Genomic DNA, 23,176 nt, shown 5'->3' on the forward strand with positions numbered 1-23,176 from the left:
CGCAACTATTTCTTTGAAGCCAAACTCATTAGACAAGTCATTTAACCTCTAAAATAGTTTCCCATATGTATAATGTAGATACTACCCATCTCCACTGGGTTATTGGAGAGATTAAAAAAATACTATTTCTACACACATCTGTAAACTTTAACCAGTTCTTTTCCACTTGACCAAGTTCCATTCTCTCATTAATTATATAAAGTGATTCAACCTATAAAGTATGGTTACTGTTCATTAGCTTTCATTTAGATGCATACTCCGGCCTTGTTTCCACAGGTCAATTTGTTAGATGCCTCATTTGTTTCTCCAAGAACTCTGTTAATTTTAAAGTCACACTGATCTACCTGACACCGTCACACTGTGCATTCCTATAGCTAAGCAAAGAAAAGCTAAGCCTATCTGAGAATGTTCTTCCTCCAGTGATTCTTTTTCTTCAGGAATCCCCCTAGTGTGAGACCCACATGTAACTCAACAGAACCACTGTTTGTCCGAAAATATTCAGGTGTAAAACATAAGGTTCCTACAAGAGAAATATTTCCCCTTGGTCTGCATTTTCAATTCCCCATTCTCTTGCTCCATCCTGAACAGTTACATCCATTTGCCTCCACCTTCGTCTCAAAAACAGGCAGCTAAATTAATAATTCCATTGACTTTGAACTATTAAAACATGTAACCTTTAAGTTATTATGGTACATCTTTACTATTTTGTAGACATTAAAACGAGTATGTTGAACTTTACTGACATGAAAAATTCTCAAGAGAATTGATTGCGCTCAATCCTGGTTTCTTAGAAGAAACCTCTAGATGACACGGAGACGCAATGATTCGTAGGGTAAATTACTAAAACTTAGGCAGGATTTGAGCTACCATGACGTTAGGACATAGAGAGGAAGTGCCGGAGGAAGAATGGAATGGGAAGCAGGGTGGAGATGGGGAGACTGTATCACACAAGCTGAAGTCCTCCTAGGTTATTGGACCTCAAGTCCGATAAAGCTGTACATGAATTCACTGGAGAGGCAAGTGCTTTGAGTAGGTTCCGGCCACGTCTGACTCTTCAGTGGAGAGGACGGGCTGCTGCATAACTGAAAAATAATCTTACTGGTCTGGTAAGATCTGGTGCTCATTTAGGGACTTGTTTCAGCATCTATTGAGCACTTATGAGGTACCAGCCACCTTTCTAAGCAAAGCAATATTGGTGAAGACAAAAAATATACGAGGTAATTTCAGACTGGTAAGAACTCTGAATAAAATAGGGCAAAATAGCAAGTGACAAGAGGGTCACAGGACTTGAGACCTGAATCACAAGAAAGGGTCAGCCATGCATATATTTAAGTAAGAGTGGCTCCAGTAGCAGAAATAGCAAGCCAAGTGAAAAGGCCTTGTGAAATGAAGCCACTGAGGCTAGAGCAGGACAAGCAAGGGGAAAATGAAAAGTCATAAAGGCAGTAAGAGTCAGAAAATAGTAAAAACATGGTATAATAGGAAGACACTATGGATTTAAACAGGACAGTCACTCAGCCTCTTCAAGCCCTAAAGCAATTACCTTTCCTACTGTGTAGAAAATGGATGGGATGAGGGCAGGGTGGGGGAGTAGGGGCAAGAGGGGACAGTTAGGAAGGCACTGCAGCCGTCTACGTAAGAAACAGAGGGAGCCTGGTCTAGGGTGTTAACAGTGGACATGAGGCAAGTACAGACTCAGGAGAACCCACAGGACTTACATATAGACTAAAAATAGGGATAGGAGAACAGACTCAAGGACTTTATGTCTTTCAGTTTAGGCAGTGCCCATTATCAGAATGGGTAACAAGTTGGGGAAATAGGTTTGGTTGAGAAATTAAGCTTTGTTTTCCACAGGTAAGTCTGAGATGCTTACTAAAGGTTAAGGTAGAACATCAACTATGCCATTAAACTCTGGTGCTCAGGGCAGCAGGCTGGATATATGAATTTGAAAGATTTCAGAAAACACTGAATCCCACAGTGAGTTTTCCCTTTGGAGAGCAGAGCTAGAAAGTATAGACCAGACCTGAAGCAGAAAAGGAGGAATTGGCAAATTCAGAAGCAGTCAGAAAGATTTAAGTAAAACCAGGAGTGGGATAGAAGCTGCAGAGAAGTGAAAAAAATAAAGTATTTCAAAAACAAGGAAGTAGACAACTATTGAATGCTGCTGAAGGTTTAGTAAGATGAGAAAACTGACCACTGGGTTAGAAACATGCAGGACACTTGAGACTTTGACAAATGCAATTTTCGTAAATATATACTTTAACTTTTTGCTACATTTCTACTATAGGATTCTACCATTAGAAGGTCTGGTAAACAGACTAATGGCCCCCCAAAGATGTCCATATCCTAATCCCTGGAACCTGTGAATGTTGCCTTACATGGCAAAAGGGACTTTACAGATGGTAGTAAGTTAAGGATCTTGAACTGAGGAGTTTATCCAGGTGGGTCCAATGTAATCACAAACGTCCTTTTAATAAGTTAAAGAGGGTGGCAGGAGACTCAGAGATTTGAAGATGCTATGTTGCCAGCTTTGAAGACGGAGAAAGAGACCACGAGCCAAGGAATGCCAGTGGCCTCTGGAAGCTGGAAAAAGGAAATAGATTCTCTCCTAGTTTCCAGAAGGAATGCAGCTCTGCCAACACCTTGATTTTAGCTAACGATCATTAATCCGGCAAAAGCCAAAACCTAAAATGACTCGACTGGGTAACCAGAATCTAAAAACCTAAGAACTTGACAATACGGTCAACCAGAGATCTGACCAACATGAACTCGCTAATCACACAAGTATAAGTTATGGTATGACAGAGCTCCATGGCCTGAAATTCTTCAACTCGTAAACTTAAAACAACTTTTACAGATTTCAAGCTATATGCCACCCAGTGATGGTGTAAGTATGCATCTGTATTTTCTTTTTTTTTACTCTGAGTTAACAGAATCATGCTCTTTTTTTGTTGTGGAGCATGGGCTCTAGAGCGCGGGCTCAGTAGTTGTGGCGCACGGGCTTAGTTGCTCTGCGGCATGTGGGATCTTCCCGGACCAGGGCTCAAACCCGTGTCCCCTGCATCGGCAGATGGATTCTTAACCACTGCGCCACCAGGGAAGTCCCTGTATTTTCTTTTGACTTTTATGAAACCTGAATAGAAGAGACTTCCTTTGGTCATAAACTTCATAAATACCAAGCAATTTCAAAATGCCAACCTGGTGCATATAAATCTCAACTGTATTTAAGATAAGTCAGACTAGGATTAGAGTCTGTGGTACACGGACAATACTGCTGCTGGAAAGCAGAGAACCAGGCATGTAGCAAGTTGACAAGAAAATACGCTCACGCTGTGAGACCCTGTGTGAATTATCAGTCGGCTCTCCCCATGACACACCTCTCTTGGCCCTCTAAGGCAGTTACAGCCTACTGTGCTTTCCGCCAGTTTACCAGAAATCCTCAAAAACTTTTTTTTTGGTTGGTTATTCCTTTTAAGGAAAGTTATCAAGGGTCATTCACAAGATAGGGAAAAAGCAATTTGGCAGAGATGTTATTTATTTCTCTGAAGTATTTACAAACTACTAGTTCAATATTCCTTCCATATTAAAAAATATATGTATCACAAATCTAAACTCAGTTGATTCATTTTATTAAAAGGTAAAAAAAAAAAAAAAGGCTTTCTGAATACCACCTGAACTTAAAAGGATAAAGTAAAACAAACATTGCAGGTCTACAATTACCCCATTTTTATAAAATCTTTCCTATCTATCTGCATATACACATTCAGAGGTACACTCATGTGTGTTAATGTTCACTCAATTTTAACAGAATTTTTTTGGGGGTAGTGGGATTTTGAGTGATTTTTCTGATATCTTTATGCTATTTCTTTTCTTTTTCTTTTTTTTTTGCGTTACACGGGCCTCTCACCGCTGCAGCCTCTCCTGTTGCGGAGCACAGGCTCGATGCGCAGGCCCAGCGGCTATGGCTCACGGGCCCAGCTGCTCCGCGGCACGTGGGATCTTCCCGGACCGGGGTACGAACCCGCGTCCCCTGCATCGGCAGGCGGACTCTCAACCACTGCGCCACCAGGGAAGCCCTCTGCTATTTCTGAATTGCTTTTTTTTTTTTCTCTTTTAACCAGCAAGTATCATTTAAATAAGTCATTATTCTGAAAGTTTTTTTTAAAAGGCAGGTCAAGTACCCCTATCCAGTCTAGGAGGAAGAAAGGTATATACAACCCTACCAAAGCACATAAAAATTTCAAAAATCCAGTACAAGTAACTGAATTTCAAAATCAGGAAACAATTTATGTTCACTACAGAATCTTTAACTGGGTTGTCTTTCAATATAGTTATGACGTAGAAAAACTTTCTGGCAATTTCCATTTATAAAACTCAAACCTATCAATGCTTCCCAAGAAACAAACACAGTTTTGTTTTAGAGGCATTTTATTTAGACAACTAAAAACAATTAGATGTTCAGAAGCAGTTTACAATGAAAGAGAAATCAAACCAGTTACTTTATCATGTATTCCCCCTCTTCTTTATAACTAAAGCAAAAAAAAAAATGGCTTTCTGCTTTAAGGGAAAAGTCAGAAAAATAGGCCAATATATTTTCCCTCTTCATAATAACATAAACAGCTACAAGAAATCTACCTGTAATAAGAGAAATTGGATGCTGGTTTGCACATATTCATGAAAAAGACAACAGACTATCGTACTACAACAGTATCACTCCATCCGCCTTCAGCTGATACTCTTGTGTTTTCACTTACAGGTATCACCAAGTTGGTTAGTTCCAGCACTGGAGCTAATTCATATTCCTCATTATTTACTGCTCATGTTTGCCTTAAGCAGAGAGTAACTCTGGAGGCTGATGCTTTTCTCTGTTTGTTTTAGTCCATAAGTTGTGTACATCTGCCTGATGCTCAGGCCTTAACCTCAGGAGTTGAACTATAGATGGAATCTGAATTCTCCGAAGCAATTTCTTCTAGCTCCTCTTCCGCTGTCTCTGGAAAACTGATCTTTGGCTTTGCCAGATCACCACTATCTTCTTCTATGAAAATAAAAGCAATGATGATTATGTGAATTATAATATCACTATCAATTTCTAGCATTTAACAAGCAAGAAGAGTACGCCGAGACTATGCCAAGCAATGAACTAGAAAACATAAGAGGAACAGCTTTCTCAATAATTGTGGTTCTAAAAAAGTATGTCTTTTAGATTCATACTTTTAAATCCATACTACAACTACTCTGGGATCATTAACTAAGTATTTTTATTAAAAAACAGGTCTACTTTACTTGTAAGAATCACTAAGTAGTATTATTCAGAGATTAAATATATTTACTTATAAGTTCTTTATACTGTCCTCTAGCAAATTTTGAATTAGGAGTATTCCATTCACCAAATGATCTAGGGTAAAAATTTAGGAACAGAATATATTGTATAACAAAAAAATTTAAACCAAAGAACACAGTGGATGATTTATTAGTCACGGGCTTCTCCTTGCTGTAACCATATTATATACTTTAAAATCTATAAAGACAGAAATACTGAAAAAATTAACAGTGCAAAATGATACAAAATCATGAATAAAAATTCTTACCAGGAAGCACACATTTCCAAAGGCCGTATGTTTTTCCTACCACAGTCTGCCATAGTCGCAATGTTCCATCTTCAGAACCACTAGCATAGAGTTCTCCATCAGGACTAAACCTCACACAGTGAATGGGACCAAAGTGTCCTTTGTAGGATTCTGAAAAAGAAGAGAAGGGCTTTTAGATAATTTAATACTTAAACATGACATTTAAGTATTGATACACTAGAGAAAATATTGTCTACATTATTGGGAAGATGTGAAATTCATGAGGGCAAAGTCAAAGAACTATACCTAATTAAAAATAAAGTGATTCTCATCACGAACTGGTCCATCATGTCTACCATATCTCTGTAAGATTACTCCTTTGCAATCCTAGCACACACTATGGTTTCAGACTGTCTCTAAAAAAAGAAAATACAAAAAACTGAGGTGTCATGTCCCAATAAAAATAAAGAAAGGGAGTGAATGAAAACCCCTCTAAAATCTACAGAAAGCAGATCTAAAGTCTGTGAATTCAATCCCCATTTCCAAATCCCAAACTCACTGTCTGTTTACTAGGGAACCAATTCTTACTATGACTATAGAGAGCCACCAGATGGAGCTCTTTTACACACTCTGCCTCTTCATTTCCCAGCCATCTACCTAGAGTGCACTAGTCGTTCTGTCACAAAGAACATAAAGATACAGGATCAATGCTGATCCTATATGGAGTTTAAAGAGAAAATGTACAGATTAGTAGTGGTGTTGTTCTGTTTAAGGCACATCCTTAGTTATGAACTTTTCTCATTTACTTTCTAATGCCTTATCACCTTATCAGTTTTCAAAGCTGTTTACTAGACAAGTGATCCTGTTCTGTCTCCATGTCTATTCAACTCAAGGACACTCACACACTAGCTTCCCCCAGAGAATATCATGATCATGTTACCATAAGTGTAAAAAATTATCATGAGAACAGAAAGAATATGAGATTTTGGAATAAGAATGTCTGGGTCCAAGGTTCAGTATTCACTAACTGTGACCTCAGATACCAAGCAAATAATTTACTTCTCTTTTTCAGAGCATAAAACATGTGGCCAAAACATTCTAAAACTTTGAAAAGTGACATTAAATAAAAACAATGGAAAAGAATCTCTTATTTCAACGTCACTTATAGGGACTTCCCTGGTGGCGCAGTGGTTAAGAATCCGCCTAGCAATGCAGGGGACAGGGGTTCAATCCCTGGTCTGGGAGATCACACATGCTGTGGAGCAACTAAGCCTGTGCACCACAACTACTGAGCCTGCACTCTAGAGCCATGAGCCACAACTACTGAGCTCAAGTGCCACAACTACTGAAGCCTGCGTGCCCTAGAGCCCACACGCTGCAACTACTGAGCCCGTGCTCCGCAACAAGAAAAGCCACCGCAATGAGAAGGCCGCACACCACAACGAAGAGTAGCCCCTGCTCACCGCAACTAGAGAAAGCCCACACACAGCAACGAAGACCCAATGCAGCCAAAAATAAATAAAATTTTATAAGTCACTTACATTCAAGCAACAAAGGATGAACCATAAACAATTAAAATAGATTCTATTTAGTCTATTCACCAAGGTTTGATTTACCCAACCCAAATCCATCAGTTTTCCCAAAGAAACAGAACATAAAATTGTCTTTTATTCTTTGTGTATAATTCTAACAAGTTTAAGTTCATTGGACGGTAAAGCAAGACAGCTAAAAGCAAAGTAGCAGCTAAAAAACTGGCTGAGGTATTAATCACTGAAACATAACATTTCATCAAGGTACCTACATTTTAAGAAAAAGAGGACAACTCACCTAATTCTTCTCCACTATTATAATCATACTTATAAAGTTTAAAATCTTCACCCCCTGCAACAAGAAATTCTTTCTCAGGATGAAGAGATGCAGAATTGATGGTTGCAGGAGCTTCAAAAGACTTAATTGGGTCCAAACTAGAAAAAAAATTTAGATAATATTTATAAATTTTTATTATTTAATAAATAAGGAAACAATTATACATTTAAACTGTTCCTAAACTCTGAAACTCAAGGAATAATCCAATATTCATTTAGTCAAACACAGTGATGTTAAAAAAAAAAAAACCCTCTAGGTGTGCAAAAAAGGGAACTCTCCTACACTGTTGGTGGGAATGTAACTTGGTGCAGTCACTATGGAAAACAGTGTGGAGGTTCCTTAAAAAACTAAAAATACAGTTGCCATATGATCCAGCAATCTCACTCCTGGGCATATATCCAGACAAAACTATAATTCAGAAGGCTACATGCACCCCTATGTTCATAGCAGCACTAGTCACAATAGCCAAGACATGGAAACAACCTAAATGCCCATCGACAGATGAATGGATAAAGAAGATGTGGTACATATATACAGTGGAATACTACTCAGCCATATAAAAGAATGAAATGATGCTATTTGCAGCTACATGGATGGACCTAGAGATTATCATACTAAGTAAGTCAGAAAGAGAAAGACAAATACCATATGATATCGCTTACATATGGAATCTACAATATGACACAAATGAAATTATGAAACAGAAACAGACTCACAGACACAACACAGACTGGTGGCTGTGGGGCGGGGAGGAAGGGATGGAGTGGGAGTCTGGGATTAGCAGATGCATATTATTATATAGAGAATGGACAGCAACAAGGTCCTACTGTAGAGCACAGGGGACTATATTCAATATTCTGTGATAAACCATCATGGAAAAGAATATAAAGAAAGAATGTATGTATATATATAACTGAATCACTTTGCTATACAGCAGAAATTAACGCAACCTTGTAAATCAACTACACTTCAATTTTTTAAAAAAAGAGTAAAAACACCTTTAAAAACCCCTCTAAATAATATTAGCAAAATAATAAAAAATTCAGAAGGATACTATGCCCAAGTGAAGTTCATCTCCAAAATACAAAGATACTTCCACAGAGGGATATCCACACTTTGTGCAGTGAATGCCTTCCTGAAAATGACTGGGCTGGCTAATTAAAACAATATGGCTAATATACTGGCATTTTTGCTTTGAAAAAAATTTAATTCTGCATTGTCTAATTTTTCTAGGACAAGCATGTATTATCTTTGTAAATAGAAAAATTTTTACAGTAAGTAATTAATATAAAGGATTATTTGTATATTATTTTCAACTGCTGAGAATTTATAAGTTTCTGCAACAGGAAAAACCTTTAATACTGTGAAATACAGAACTGCTAAAAATGGATCAGTTTTTAACTATCAGGCTATAAAACAATATCTAAATCCGAGACTACAGCTACATAACAAAAATCAATGCAAAACAGTAGCATCACCTGAATATCAATGAGTTTGGACATTGGCTCTTTTCCAGTCTAACCCTAAAAATCCTGAAAGGTTTCCAACACACAACGTTAGAGTATTTCAGCTCTGAAATGTTGCTATCCTATTCCCACATCACACACTACAAAGCATGAAAATTAAAGCTGACTTACGCAGGATCACTGAATAGCAACTTTCTGACTTAAATGTTAGAATGTATTAACAGGCCAGCAAACCTCCACCACCAACATTTCAGGCAACGTTCTACAGCAGGGCTGCACGCTGCCCAAATCCAGAAACAATGAACGTAGTTGTACCATTTAATGGTTCTGAGCAATAACATTATTATTATCAATAACATTACTATTATTATCAATTCACTGAGTGTGTATGAACTCTTTTACATTCTTAATTGCTCATGTCCATTATGACTGCCTTCTCTTTCCTTCTGCCATTCAGTGAAGCTTAGCTCTGCAGATGGCCCTTTAGAGGAAAGGTTAGGACTGCTGGTCAGAGTATAATGTGGTATATTCCTTATGGAAATCAAGTAAGTGGCATGTTTACTAAGAACTTTAAACACATTGCCACCCTTTGTTTTGTTTGTTTCAAACTAGTTTATTTAGGGGTTCCATTTTCACTCCTCAATAGATTTTATGTATTTCTCACATGCTTCTTCACCCATTAGTTCATCTAATTCTGAAGGGTTTACAGTGTCGTCTTGATCTTCACAACAAGATTTATTGACAAGTCCTGGCTTTTCTGCAAGGGCTTCATTAATTTCACTTACTTCTCCTGATAGAGGAGAACACAGTTCACTAGCAGTTTTCACACTTTCCAAAGCACCAAACTCATCTTGTTTGTTCAACTTTGTTCCAACTTCAGGGAGACTACACTAAACAACATCTCCCAAAGCTTCCTGTGAAAAACTGCTGATCCCCACTGTTCCAACACCATTTTCTGCTGTCATGTTTCTCTGTGAATCTACCCACTGGAGAGCAGATTGCACAGCGTGTGGAAGGCACCCACCCAGGGCCGTGGCAGGCAGGGTGGGGCAGGTGACAAAGCAGCACGCAGGCTGCAGACTGCACCAGCCATGACATTCCTAACCTCTGAACTGATGATTCTACTTACAGGATTCTCTTGTAAAGAAACATTCAAGAGATGTACCACAAATCTCACTGCAGTGTTAAAACAGGGGAACTGATACATGGTTTAGTATAACCTATGATGCAAAACACCTAGTAAAACTGTTTGCAAAGAATTTTAATGGCTAAGAGTATTTTAGAATTAAAAAAATAGGGCTTCCCTGGTGGCGCAGTGGTTAAGAGTCCACCTGCCGATGCAGGGGACAGGGGTTCGTGCCCCGGTCCAGGAAGATCCCACGGAGCGGCTGGGCCCATGAGCCATGGCCGCTGAGCCTGCACGTCCGGAGCCTGTGCTCCGCAACGGGAGAGGCCACAACAGTGAGAGGCCCGCGTACAGCAAAAAATATAAAAAATAAAAGTTATATTCATTAGGGTACTAGGAACTAAAGAAAAAACCCCACAGTAATACACACACACACGAAGAAAAAAGACTAGCAAAAAATAGAGCTATCATGAACCTTCTGGCTGTACGATTGTAGGTTTTTAAAAATTAAATTTTCAACATCAGCATTTAATACATTTACAGTCACAAAAATTAAGTCTGTTTTTTAAAAAATCATTAGGTCTATACCATACTTGGAAGCAGAAAAAAAAATCACTAATTTCTCTGAAATTTTAAAGTGAAATAAATAGCAGAATCAAGATCACAGAGGTTTTATAGAGTAATGAACAATATAAACTACAGCACCAGTCTAGTGATCCTTTTAAGAAAAATACTGATTAAAAATTGGTGAATTTTACCAATAAATGTCCTAAATATCTGGAAATTAATTTGATTAATTCCTCTGATTAAAGTATACCAAATTCTTAAAAAACTCATTATTATTGGGTATGGAAACACCTCCCTCCATATTACGTAATATAGACCAAAATTTGCCTTTAAAAGAGTTAAATACCTTAGCATATGCCTTCCAATTTTTAAGTACCTTAAACTGCCCCTGTATTACCAGAAAAGAAAATGAAGGTATTTCTTAGACATACCTTACTGCACTATGAAAAGCAATAGATCGTCCATAAGTTATTACCAATATCTCTCCCTCAGGAATATATTCCATACTGCTAACAGACATATTAAAATTTAGAGATTTCACTTCTGTCATAGTAGCATGATCCCAAAGGCTGAAGAAAAAAAAAGAAAAAGAGGACAGTAAGGAGGTATTTACTCATTTAAGAAAAACGCTTCCAGCTTAAATTACATCTGCAGGTTAACCAATGAAATAACCACAATTGTAAAACAACCTCTATTCCAACTCATAAATTACAGATGATACTGAGAAATTTTGGGATCCTATAAAACATCAAATTATTTGGTAGCTTGTCGATGAAATCAAAACTAATACTTTAAATATACTTCCCAAATGATTCAGCAAAACTGTGCTATTAAGACACTCCTAATCTAATCAATTTCAGCGTTGCTCTAAATAATGGTTCTTACACTTGATTTTTGTGAGTCTGATAGTTATCTTTCCACAGAAAAATACATTAGGTGTCAGCTCACAAAACTGTGTACAAAATTTCAGGGGTTTACTGACACCCTATGGCCAGCCTGCCCACTGACCCGGGTTAAGAGCATCTGCGTATAAAGGTGTCAGTAGTCTTAATTGTCTTGTGAATTCTGCTCTATGTTTATAACAGTAAATGGATAGCTTCAGAAAAATCTGAACCCTGCGCAGCCAAAGTTGTAATGTTCAGACACAATTCTTCCTACATAGTAGTTATAAAAAACTTTCAAATATAAGCTCTAAGGTCACATATTTTTCAAACTTTGAATTATTAAAGAAAAATTACTTACCGAACAGTTTTATCATCAGCTGAAAGGATCTGTTTATCCTCACTGCACCACAGAGCCTTTTTAATACCAGAGGTGTGACCACTGATTTCCTTAGGGTCTTAAGATAAAACAATTTAAAATACATTTGTTAATATTTGATTTTTAAAACGAAGCAATATTTGAACAACTATGTAAAAAGAAAAGAAAAACTATGTTTTAAATTAGACTGCAACTTTTCAAAGCCCACCACAATTTAAACTTGATGTTTACCTAGGATACATTTAGTTTTCCCATACTGAAACAAAAATTTATCTGCGTGACAAGGAACCCAAGAACTATACATGTAGATGGGACTGAATACACCACTCCCTCCAGCTTACTTTTCTGCTTTTGAAAGCACTGTTGTACTTCAGTGAAATAAAAGAATAACTAAGGTGGCATAATTTAATAAGAATATGGACCCAGGAACAAGACAGCCTGAGCCAATTCTAGTGCTAACACTAATGCTATGACCCTCTTCCAAGTCACTGTTGGCAGAGAAAAGCAACAAAAAGGTGGGAACTGGTCTCTGTCCGAGACTTTCCAAAGACTTAAAAAACAAAAACAAAACCACTTGTTATCTCTGGGCAAAAGGAGAAGTTGGAGGCAATAACATTCAACACAACTTTGACTTTGGGCAAGTCACAACCTTTTGAAGACTACATTTCTTCACTTGGAAACTGGATTAACAATAGTTACTATACCCTGGATTTGAGTATAAGAATCAAATGAGAATATACATTCAAAGTTTCTTTTTTTGCCTTTTTCTTTTCCTTTTAAAAAAAATACAGAGTTACTAGAGGTATTTCACATTAAATTCCCCCAAGCGACAATATCTCTATTCCCAAAGTTCTGTGTGTGGGAATTTGGAGGCTGGCCAGTGGTGGATATGTCCAAAGAGACAACACTACACCAGTACTATGATCCCAACTTACTCTTTGGCTGCATGATGTTTGAGTGGATAGCAAGAGCTGAATGCAAAACACAGACAGACACTGCTACCAAGACACAGATGAAAACCATGCACACGTTACAGCAGCCATCATCTAAAGTTTCTAATGGGTTTCTGACAGACAGTAAAAGCTCAGTTAATTGCTCTTCTTTCCAATGCAAGACAGTGGAAGAGCCACTTTCAAAAGGCAGCTTTGAGAAAGGTAAAAGACGATGAAAGTTGTCTACCTGAGCCCTGAACTATCTTGCTGAGTCAGACAGATACACTGATTCAGTGAGGTCAGAGTAGTTTGCTATGTGCATAAAGTTATTAGAATGAAGAGAAAAATTACCAGGTGCCAAAGGACAATAATCCACAAAGGTAGTTTGTTTCCTCACCTTAGAAGTACTTTTAGAAAAGATATTTCAAGAACAACTGTTTAATTTCCAATGTAGCTTTGACTTTCTTACAAACTTCAAAAGTTTATTGACTTATGAATAAACAGTAGTACCCAAGATACAAAATTTAAGACCCTAACTAATATATAATAAATAAAACAAAATTCTTTTTGTCATATTTTGGTAGATTTTAAAATACATAGTATGTGACCAGAACAGCACTGAAATACTACAAAATAGAGGTGAATATCTGACTAGGGAAGAAAAGGTATATCTTACAACTTCTGTGCAATGAGAGAATTCATAAAGGAAATGATAGGTTTTACCACCCAACTTTTAAAAATGTGCATACCATAAACCTTACTGACAAAATTTAAAAGCAAATGACTACTGAGAATACAATAAAGAAACTTTAAAACGAGTAATAAAAAGATGTACAGGTGCTTGGTTCACAAAAGAAGAAGTACATTAAAATGGTATTCAACAGTATTTTAATCTCATGAATAATTTTTCAAGTGCACATTAATAAGACAATCATTTCTCTTCTATTAAATTGGCAAAGATAAAGCTAGTTATCAGTGTTTGCTAGAACAGGTTAGCTATAGATACATTTTTATACTTCACTGGAGGGCCCTTTGGTAGTATCTATCAGTGGCTTCCAAGCATACCTCCTTTTCGTCCCAACAGTTCTATTCTATGTAGGTACCCTACAGAAACAATTGTGGAAGTATATGCAACTATAAGGATATTAAGCACAACACTGCTTATAATCTTTAAAATCTGTAAATAACCAAATAAGCCATAATAGGAGATTGGCTAGTTCACTTACCCACAGAATAGAGAGCCACACAGTCATTAGAAAGAATGAATAGAATATTTAAAGACATGAAAAAACTATTATTACAGATTCTTAAAATTCTTCTGAATAGCTAATATACCCAAAAGTGTGGTTCAAAAGTCTAAGTATGTATACACACTGAGAATTCTTACCCTTCTCACCTTCTACAGATAATAACCACTCCTTCTAACCAAAAGGTAGTTAACACTGTTACACACCTTTTTAGACTCAGTATCATAATAAAAATTTACCATGATAATTTTTTAAATTGTAGGAAGGCTATACAAGCACAATGTAGTAAATAAATCAATATTTCAAAAGATATCTGCATTAAAAAAAGAACTGGAAAAACACGAACCAAAAGCTAAAGACGTTATCAGCAATTAATAATACTGGATGATGGACTCATATTTTAATTTTTTTCTTTGTGATTATCTTTATTTTCCTAATTTGAGTACTAAATATGAATTCCTTTAATCAGGAAAAGTTACTTAAATTAAAAGAAAACAAAACCACAAATACGTATAAATTACACTTACCTGCTTCAGGTTTGTTCAAGTCATATATGCGTAACAGTTTATCCTGTCCCCCGGTTAACAAGTAATTACTATCCTGAAAACACACATAAGTAAGATCTTACTAGATTAACCATTTTAAAAGCTACATCTCTTTGAAACTTCTTCAACACCAAACAGAATCCAAATAAGGCTCACAGATGTCACAAGGAGATGCATACAGACCAATTACTACTGAGAAAATACTGCAGAGCATTTATCTTTCTCATAATAGCCAAAGCCCTGTAAGCTTCCCAGTTCAAATGTCATACCACCTCCACATGGCGTCTCTTAGTCGGCCCTGATCCGGCTGCCTACTGAGGAGTACATCTGTGATGATCTCAAATTTATCCTCTCCCTTTTGAAAGTGGCTGGGAAACATTATTTGGGCTTTTCAGATGTTTGTTGCTATTGTTGAAGTATTGATACAAGAGTTCCAGGGTTCTTAAAAGCCTCATAGGATCAACTAAGAAGAAATACTCATTGAGTTGAACAACAAAGGGATCACGGGACCCACCCTCCACACAGTCGAAATCCACGTATAAGTTATAGTCAGCCCTCTATACATGTGGTTCCTCCCACATGCAGTTCCTCCACATGTGCAGATTCCACAACTGTGGATCATGTGATACTGCAGTATGCAGTATTTATCAGTGAAAAAATCCATGTTAAGTGGACCTAGACAGTTTAAACCTGTGTTATTCAAGAGTCAACTGTAAAGGTGTACAGTTTAATCTACAGTCAAATCAAATATAAGCCAATATACAACAAATATTCCCCCAGAAAACCAAATATACAAACCAATCAAATATAAAACCATTGTCATATCCTATAATAACAGCAATTTAACTTCCTAAAACAAATTACATTTTCTGATACCTGCGTAAAATCCACAGTCTTGACAATGTGTTTATGAGCCAGGGTCATCAATTCATCTCCTGAGACAGCATCCCACACTTTGCTAAAAATAAAAAGTAAAATTAAAAGATAAACATGTGGTAATTTTGACAATTACCAAATAAGTTAGATATTTGAAATGTTATATAACTACATGATAAAGTAAAAACAATATAACAATCTAATTTTGACAATGGAAAATATCAAATTTTAAGTAAACAAGTTTCATGAAGCAATCCATTCTTATTTTCATTTTAGCCTGTAGCCATAATATCCTTTTAGCAAGACTGTAAACATTTTAACCAGTTCAGTTTCACCTTTCCAATATTTTTTCTCTATTCTTTACTCTCGTGTACATGAGAAACAAGAAATGAAAAACAAGAAGTCCTTTAAAAGAATTTTACAGGAGAATGAAAAGCCTTGACAGAAGTTACATGAAATTTTAAAACAAGACAGTAGAGAAGAAAATATTCTCCCCATCTCTTCCTCAAAGTTGACTCTTAAATTCTCAAATCCTAGTCCAATTAACTTCCACACAAAGTAACAGCCTTTGATTATATAATGCTAATGTTGAGAAGATTTTAAATCTCTCAACTGTTATTTTCCCTAACCCAACCCAAAATATGTATGTGATTACACACACATACGTATGTTTGTGTATACGTTGGAGGATAATGATGAAATAATAGTTCATAAAAATACTGTAAGGGGTTCCCCAAATAAAAAAGCTTAAACAGTAAAGAAGAAGAAAAAAAAACAATTCATTTTAGGTCAGAAGAGGTCATTGAAAAATAAACAAGAAAACTTTCCACGCAGGAAAAGAAACTGTTATGAGGAACAAGCTACGCTCCCTAAAGATTTCCATTTTAATGTAATTGACAGTTATTTTTAGGAAAAAAAGTGAACAATGAAATAGTGGAGAAAGAAAAACAGAGAAAAGCAAGGAGTATCTTTTCTTCATTTATTCATTAAACACACAAGAAATATACCAAGTATGTCACTCTAGACTCAGTACTAGGGCACAAAAGGGAGAAAAAAAATGATCCCAAAGAAAGTTCCTGCCTTAGTAGAGCATTAGCTTTAGCTGAGATGGAAAAAAAATCCATTAAATAATACATTTAAGAAATATAATTAAATGACAAACACACATGACTATAGAAACACAAAAAACACACCACTAATTACGCCAGAAAGTCCAGAAACTCTAAGCATCAAAACCTGTAGCCTTAAAGAGCATGTAGAAATATGCCAGGGGAAAAAAAAGGGAAAGGCCATTGTAGATAAGCATTAATAGCATGTGCAACGGTAAAGAAACATGAACCATCTAACAGGAATAAATGCTGATGATACAATAGAAACCTTCCAAATTATATACTTGAGTCATGAGTAGCTGAGTAAATATGTTCTGAGAGAAACAATGTCAACTATGAGTGGTACTGCTACTAAACTCTCAAATATTAATTTCTCTTTGCACAGGAAACCTGTTCTAATCTCCCCCGTTTCCAATTCAACTCTCTTGGTCCAACCCTACTTCCCCAACCTCATTCTGTATTATTTCTCCTAATCTAGTCACACCAGATTATAGACCACTCCTCAAACAAGCCATGTATTTTCTTCCAGGCTCCTCTGTCTCTGCTCATATTGTTCTATTAAGCATGTATTTTACATTCTCAGCTATCACAGTTCTACTCACCCTCGGTTGATCACAAATGGTATCTTTTCACTAAACCTTCTATTCATCTCACCTCCATTAACCATTCCTTTCTGTTTTTTCCACAAAGCTCAGCTTATACTGATTACTGTGTTTAACTTTGCTTTGCTTTTACTTTTGTTTACATATGCTTACTCTTAATCACAGGGAAATCAGTGATAAGAGTTCACAAAGATTAGACTGCTGCAATAACAGAAGGTGTCAAAAGTGAAGAAAACATCAAATGTACCTGAAACCTCTATCCTGTTCATATGATGCCATGCCTCAAAGGAACTCTGGGCAATGTCTTTAGAAATACTAATTTCAAGTATATTCAATCATCTTCCCCAAACTCCTTAAAATCTTAGTATGCTGCTTAGACCATGTCCATTCACTGGTGAGGAGGAAGGCACTGGAGTGACTGGAGGAGTATCATCCAGAAGCCCCACACATCTAGTTGTTTTCCTCCTATTTAGAAACACTAGTAAAATTGAGTTCGGCACACTCGACAGAGCATGTTCTAGTCACTTGTACTAGATCTACTTAAGCACTCTCTGGACAGAGCACAGGCATCTTCTTTACTTTTGGCACTCTCCAGATGAAGACAGTAGAGGGACTGAGAAGAGGATCAGGAGATGTAGTGCTAACATTAGCTCTATGAATTAAAAGACATAAAGAGGATGGTGTTTCAGGGACAGTGTACACATCAGCTGACTTGACTGCCCGAATTAACTCAAGTTAACATTCTAAACTGACCCACGGACCGGCTCTGCTGAATATATTTTCTCCACAAGAAATAGGAACAAAATTATCCTTTAGATAAACATGAAATTAATGAATTTTCTGAGAAACCTAAGAATGAGGGAACAAAAACAATCACCCAAAAATAATTTATACCAACTACGGTTAATCAGGTAAGCTGGGGAGCTCTTTAGTTGGGTCAAGTTCCATAACAGCAGACCCCATACAAGTCATTAAAAGAGAAGAATATAAACAAAGAATGCACATACTCCCACACCTCACAGACAGACACAGAGCAATTGAAGGGTAAGACTCAGCATCCATTAACCAAGTACCTACTATGTAACAGACACTATGCTAGACTCCAGGCATGTAAGTGGAGAAAGATCTCTCTGATTTGCACAAAAATCAGACTTACACTCATTTTACAGATGTGCAAACCAAAGTTTAAGAAGCATCCCATGATCAAACTGAAAATACACAGCATGGCTACCACATAAACTCAGGCCTGGCTAATGTAAATGCTTACATCTTTCTCACTGTATGATGGCACCTGAGAGCCTTAACTGAGGGGGGAAAAACCCAAAACTATTCCCTCTTGTTATTTAAATCTACTCAAACTTCCTTGCATGAAACCGAAAGGTTTCATGGCTTTAGCACAGAAGTTCCAAAATAACACATGATTTTGGTCTAGTAGGGGTGGTAGCTACCAGTGTTACCCTACACATGTAACACTTACATAGTTATTAGATTTTAGGCAATATTCTAAATATTAGAAACATATCAACTTATTCAATATTCACAACCAGAGGTAGGCACTATTACTATTCTCATTTTTATAGATGATGAAACTAAAAAAAAAAGAGATTAAACAAAGTTCACAAGGTCACAGAGCTATTAAAGGATGGAGCCTGGGTTCAAACACAGACAATATGGCCCCATTAAAATTAATGCTTTTCGGCTTCCCTGGTGGCGCAGTGGTTGAGAGTCCACCTGCCGATGCAGGGGACATGGGTTCGTACCCCGGTCCGGGAACATCCCACATGCCGCGGAGCGGCTGGGCCCGTGAGCCATGGCCGCTGAGCCTGCGCGTCCGGAGCCTGTGCTCCGCAATGGGAGAGGCCACAACAGTGAGAGGCCCGCATACCGCAAAACAAAATACAAAAAACAAAAGCTTGTCTCTTTTAATGCTAATGTCTATAGTGTCTAAGATCTTGTTACATTTATTACCTAATTATATTTAACTTAAAATACCACTTTATTAACTATTAACTTACCACCAAACTGGGACCTAGTTTCAATAATGACATTTGTAAAATCCACTTACCAAATATCTGAAATCTAGAGCTTTTAATTCCAATTTTCCATCTCTGTTATAAAATCAATGACATTCATTCCCAATGACAATGCTCCTACTAGACTGAGCATAAAACAAACTTTGGAGGAGTTAAAGGGGAAGGGAAAAAAAAAAAGCTGAACTCATGGCAGACACAAATGTCTTAGAAGCAAAACCAAGATCTATAATTCGTCCATTCTTTATACTTCTACTTTAGAAAAATGCCTTAAGTTATTTATTTGACAAACATAAAGTACTGAACAAACCAGGGATACAAAAAAATATAAAACATGGCCCCTGGCCTCAAAAAGCAATGACACTGAAGTCAATAAGTACTATAAGAGCCAGAAGTTTAACACAGGGAACAGTGTGAGCAAAAAGAAGGAATGGGCACCTTCACCTTCCAACACTCCTCAAGTCTTCCTCGTCTGAGAATCACTTTTACTTCCTATTTTTCACCTCCCATAATTAACAATCAAAGGAGTCTCTGTCACATTATAAGCACACATGCTGACATCTACAGCAACGTTTGACCTGAAGCTGTTGACATTACAGGACTGACATAAAACCAAGCAGTTCCTTATTTTATCAGAATTTCATACAATCACAATAGGGCAGCATGCAAAGCCTTACAATGGTTATTCATGAACATAATAACATCTATTCATTGAAGGCACAGAAAAAAAGTTCATACTGACATTTATAACTTTTCTTACTGCTCTCTCATCGTCTCAAATTTAATCCCACATAAGGATGGGATTATATCTCCCTCTCCTTATTTTAAAAATTTTATTTTTAAAAACTTACATATAGTAAAACTAACTCCAAGATATAGAGGTCTACGGGTTTCATCAAATATATAGTCATGTATTCACCACTCAATCAATCTGCCTTCATTTTTCATAATAAACTTAGTATGTTTAATTTGCTTAATACAAAGGAGCAACAAACACATTTACAATTGCTCCCTAGTGTGAAATTCTGTTAAAAAAAAAAAAATCAACAAGACCACTTTTACTCTCCAGAGCCTCAAATCTTTTAATAGAGTATTACATGTGCAACAGCCCTTGACATTGCCTTCCTTAGTTTAAGCATTTAAGTGCCTGCTAAATCACAAACACAATTAGGAACTAGAGGTACCGAAGTTATATATGACACATGTTCAGATGGGGAAAGTGGGTCACCGCAAATCACTTTAATAACATACGCAAACGCCAAAAATCAGAATAGGTAAGGTGTATTCTGGCAACAATATTAGTATAACTAGACTGTGGGGCATACGGTGTGCAGTGCCAGATGATGATAATGATGAACTAGGATGAGAACAAATTTTCAAGAGCCAACAAGTGAAATTTAACCTTTAGGCCAGTGGTTAAAGGCTGCACATCAGAATCACCTAGACCTTCAAGGAAAAGAACTGATGTTCGGGACAGCACCCCCAGACCAACTAAATCAGAATTTCTAGATACATGCATCTGAGTATTTTAAAAGCTTCTAATGTACACCCAACATCATGGACCACTGACAAAGCACAGGGAAGACAAGAGATCATGAGATGGAGAACTGACATGACGATATTTGTATCTGTGTTCACGAATACAACTGGCAGCACCAGGGAGGATGAACAGATGGGAAAGGAGAAGTATTAGGGACCTAAACTAATACAGCAGTGGCCGAGGCATAATAAACAATGTGGTCAGGAAACATTCCGCTGGTAAAATCAACAAAGAAGATGATAATCTAGATGGAAGGGAAAAATCAAGAATGATTTAGATTTCAGCCTTAAAAAACTTAAAATATGAAGAATAATTGAGTTGGGGAGTTTTAAATATGTCTAACAAAAATGAGAGTGAAATTGGGCTAAAAATGTGGGGTCATTAAGCACTAGGAAGTCATAGGAGTTAATGATACCACTCAGCCAGCACATGTGGGGCAGTATTTGGAAGCATGACCATCAACATTCATTATCTGAAGTGTCTGTTAATAATGCAGATTCCTGGGTCCCAATCTAGACATGCAGAATTTAGTCATTTAAGTCTCTGAACATTGTGAGAACTATTTAAGAGAAAGAAGCAGGCAGGATCAGGGTGGAATTTTGGTGAGATCAAACACTATGTGTTCTATATGGCAGGCAGTGAGAATTCTATGAATAACTTTGATTGAAGTTTTGATCATTTCAGAACACAATCCACAGACAACTCCAAAGGGGGCCATTTTTGGCGGCACTTACGCTGTGAAATCTGCAGCTGCTGTAGCTGCTTTGGTGGCGTCCTTATTTAGTGTTGCACCCCAAACAGCACCCTTATGACCCAAAAATGTTCCAATCCAGTCTCCTGTATCTCCCTGGCGTAGCATAGGTTTACCATCTAAAAGATATTGAAGAAGACATGTGATTTACAAGTTTAGATTACTTAAAATTTAAGATTCAAACATAAAATGATCATATTGAAAAGACCAGCCGAGGGTCGTCTGGTCTTTTCTCCCCTGCTTTTGTTGTCTAACTATTCTCACTCACAGGGATCACTAAGGAACGTCCAGAAATAACTTAACTGAAGAACCGAGCTGGACACTCTCTTTGGGAAGCATTTGTAATTCGGTGAGAAGACTACTGATCTGCATGAAAACAATCTAGATTTGCGTCTTATTTTGGACAAACTTCTTAACAGTAAGTCTCAGCTTCCATTTGAAAAATGGAAATGAAAAATTCCATACAACAAACAGTATCCTAAGAGATAACAGGAGTAGGAAGTCTTTGTAAACTAAGGTGTAAAACAAGGTCTGGCCTAGTTTCTGCATTCCCCGAATCCCTGAAAGATTATTTACGGTGTCTGCTGGCCGGGGCGTCTAAGCAAGTGCACAGTTCAGCTTTTCCAGAAATAGCAATAAAGCTAAAATGAGAGACCTTGGTTAGGGGCATTACTTAGCAAAGCCCCTCGGCGTCAGCTGAGGAAACCCTAACACTACTCCTCTCCCTATCAGCCCACCGTGGACCCTAACCTCAAAGGCTGCGAGAGCCGCAGTCCGCTCGGCAAAGGGGAGTGCCGGCCCCCACTCCCTTTCCGCCCAGTCCCAGCCGTCAGGGGCCCGATCAGCGGCCCTGCTCACCTTTGCAAGCGCTGATCAGGAAATAGCCGTAAGGCGTGATGCCACTGAAGGCCAGATCCACCACGGGCCGCGTGTGGCCCGAGCAGGTGAGTGGCGTCTGCCTCATCGCCATGGCGGCTGCGAGCCGTGCGATCCGGCGGGGGAGCCGAGGGTCGTCTGGTCTTTTCTCTCCTCCGTGGCACCGCCTCCGACTCCTCAAGGCCCCCGCCCTGACTCTGGGGTTGGGCCGGGAAACGGGAAAAGGCCAATCCGGTGGCCCCGAGGTCAGAAAGGGGTTAGGGACGGGTCAGGGAGTCTGCGACGGACGACCGACCGCCGTCGAGGGAGGGAAAGGGAGGGAGGGAGGAGAGTAGGGGAGGGGGAGAACCGCAGAATCCGCGGCCACGACCCACACCGTCTACACCGGTACAGGCAGGAAGTGACGACACCAACCACGCAGAGCGTACGCCGGAAGTGACGATCCGGCGGGAAGGCGGGTTCGCCAGGTAGAAGAGGCTTAGTGGAGCCAGAAGGACGGCAGCGCGCAGGCGCGAGATCAGCGTTCGTTGAACACGTGACGCTGGACCTGCGCCCGCTACGTACGGCGTCTGGCAGCGCTCTAGGCTCTGGATAAAAGTCCCGGTGAGCAATTTTGAGCGGTCGGTCGCGGCCTTGCTGTTCTCGGGCGCAGTTCGGGGCCGGGGGGGCGAAAGCGGGTCCTTCTCCGCTCAGACCTTGAACCTGGCGGCCCATGTGGATTACGCACCGAGCAGTCCAACCAGTTGGACTCTGCTTAGTATCAGAACATTTAAGCTGAACAACCAGAGTTGTTCCCAGCGGCGGCCCAAACCTGCA

At 38.3% G+C, this 23,176-nt stretch overlaps 1 protein-coding gene, 1 non-coding gene and 1 pseudogene across 2 annotated transcripts; all 3 read right to left on the bottom strand.

The window, feature by feature from the left end:
• Positions 1 to 4,423: 4,423 nt before the first annotated feature.
• STRAP (serine/threonine kinase receptor associated protein) lies at positions 4,424 to 22,530 on the bottom strand. The gene is made up of 9 exons (XM_065886918.1): positions 22,343 to 22,530; positions 21,468 to 21,603; positions 15,453 to 15,534; positions 14,559 to 14,631; positions 11,835 to 11,931; positions 11,024 to 11,161; positions 7,395 to 7,531; positions 5,589 to 5,738; positions 4,424 to 5,035 (listed from the first exon to the last, which is right to left on the bottom strand). The coding sequence occupies exons 1-9, from the start codon at positions 22,452 to 22,454 to the stop codon at positions 4,908 to 4,910; spliced, it is 1,053 nt and encodes a 350-aa protein (XP_065742990.1). The 5' UTR covers positions 22,455 to 22,530; the 3' UTR covers positions 4,424 to 4,907.
• LOC136130677 (glycine cleavage system H protein, mitochondrial-like) lies at positions 9,532 to 10,106 on the bottom strand (annotated as a pseudogene).
• Positions 12,705 to 12,889, bottom strand: LOC136131640 (small nucleolar RNA SNORA23). The gene has a single exon (XR_010656375.1). It is a non-coding gene; the product is annotated as a small nucleolar RNA SNORA23 (small nucleolar RNA).
• Positions 22,531 to 23,176: the final 646 nt, after the last annotated feature.

The sequence above is a fragment of the Phocoena phocoena genome, chromosome 11, assembly GCF_963924675.1.
Source record: "Phocoena phocoena chromosome 11, mPhoPho1.1, whole genome shotgun sequence".
Lineage (NCBI taxonomy): Eukaryota > Metazoa > Chordata > Mammalia > Artiodactyla > Phocoenidae > Phocoena > Phocoena phocoena.

Bases quoted from the DNA above. Each gene is read 5' to 3' on its own strand.
- STRAP (XM_065886918.1), bottom strand. From the start codon at position 22,454: ATGGCGATGAGGCAGACGCCACTCACCTGCTCGGGCCACACGCGGCCC. The intron at 7,532-11,023 runs GTATGTCTAAGA...TTTTTTTTCTAG, and splicing joins GCTTTTCATAGTGCAGTAAG to TTTGGACCCAATTAAGTCTT. The intron at 5,036-5,588 runs GTAAGAATTTTT...TTATTTTCATAG, and splicing joins TTGGAAATGTGTGCTTCCTG to AAGAAGATAGTGGTGATCTG.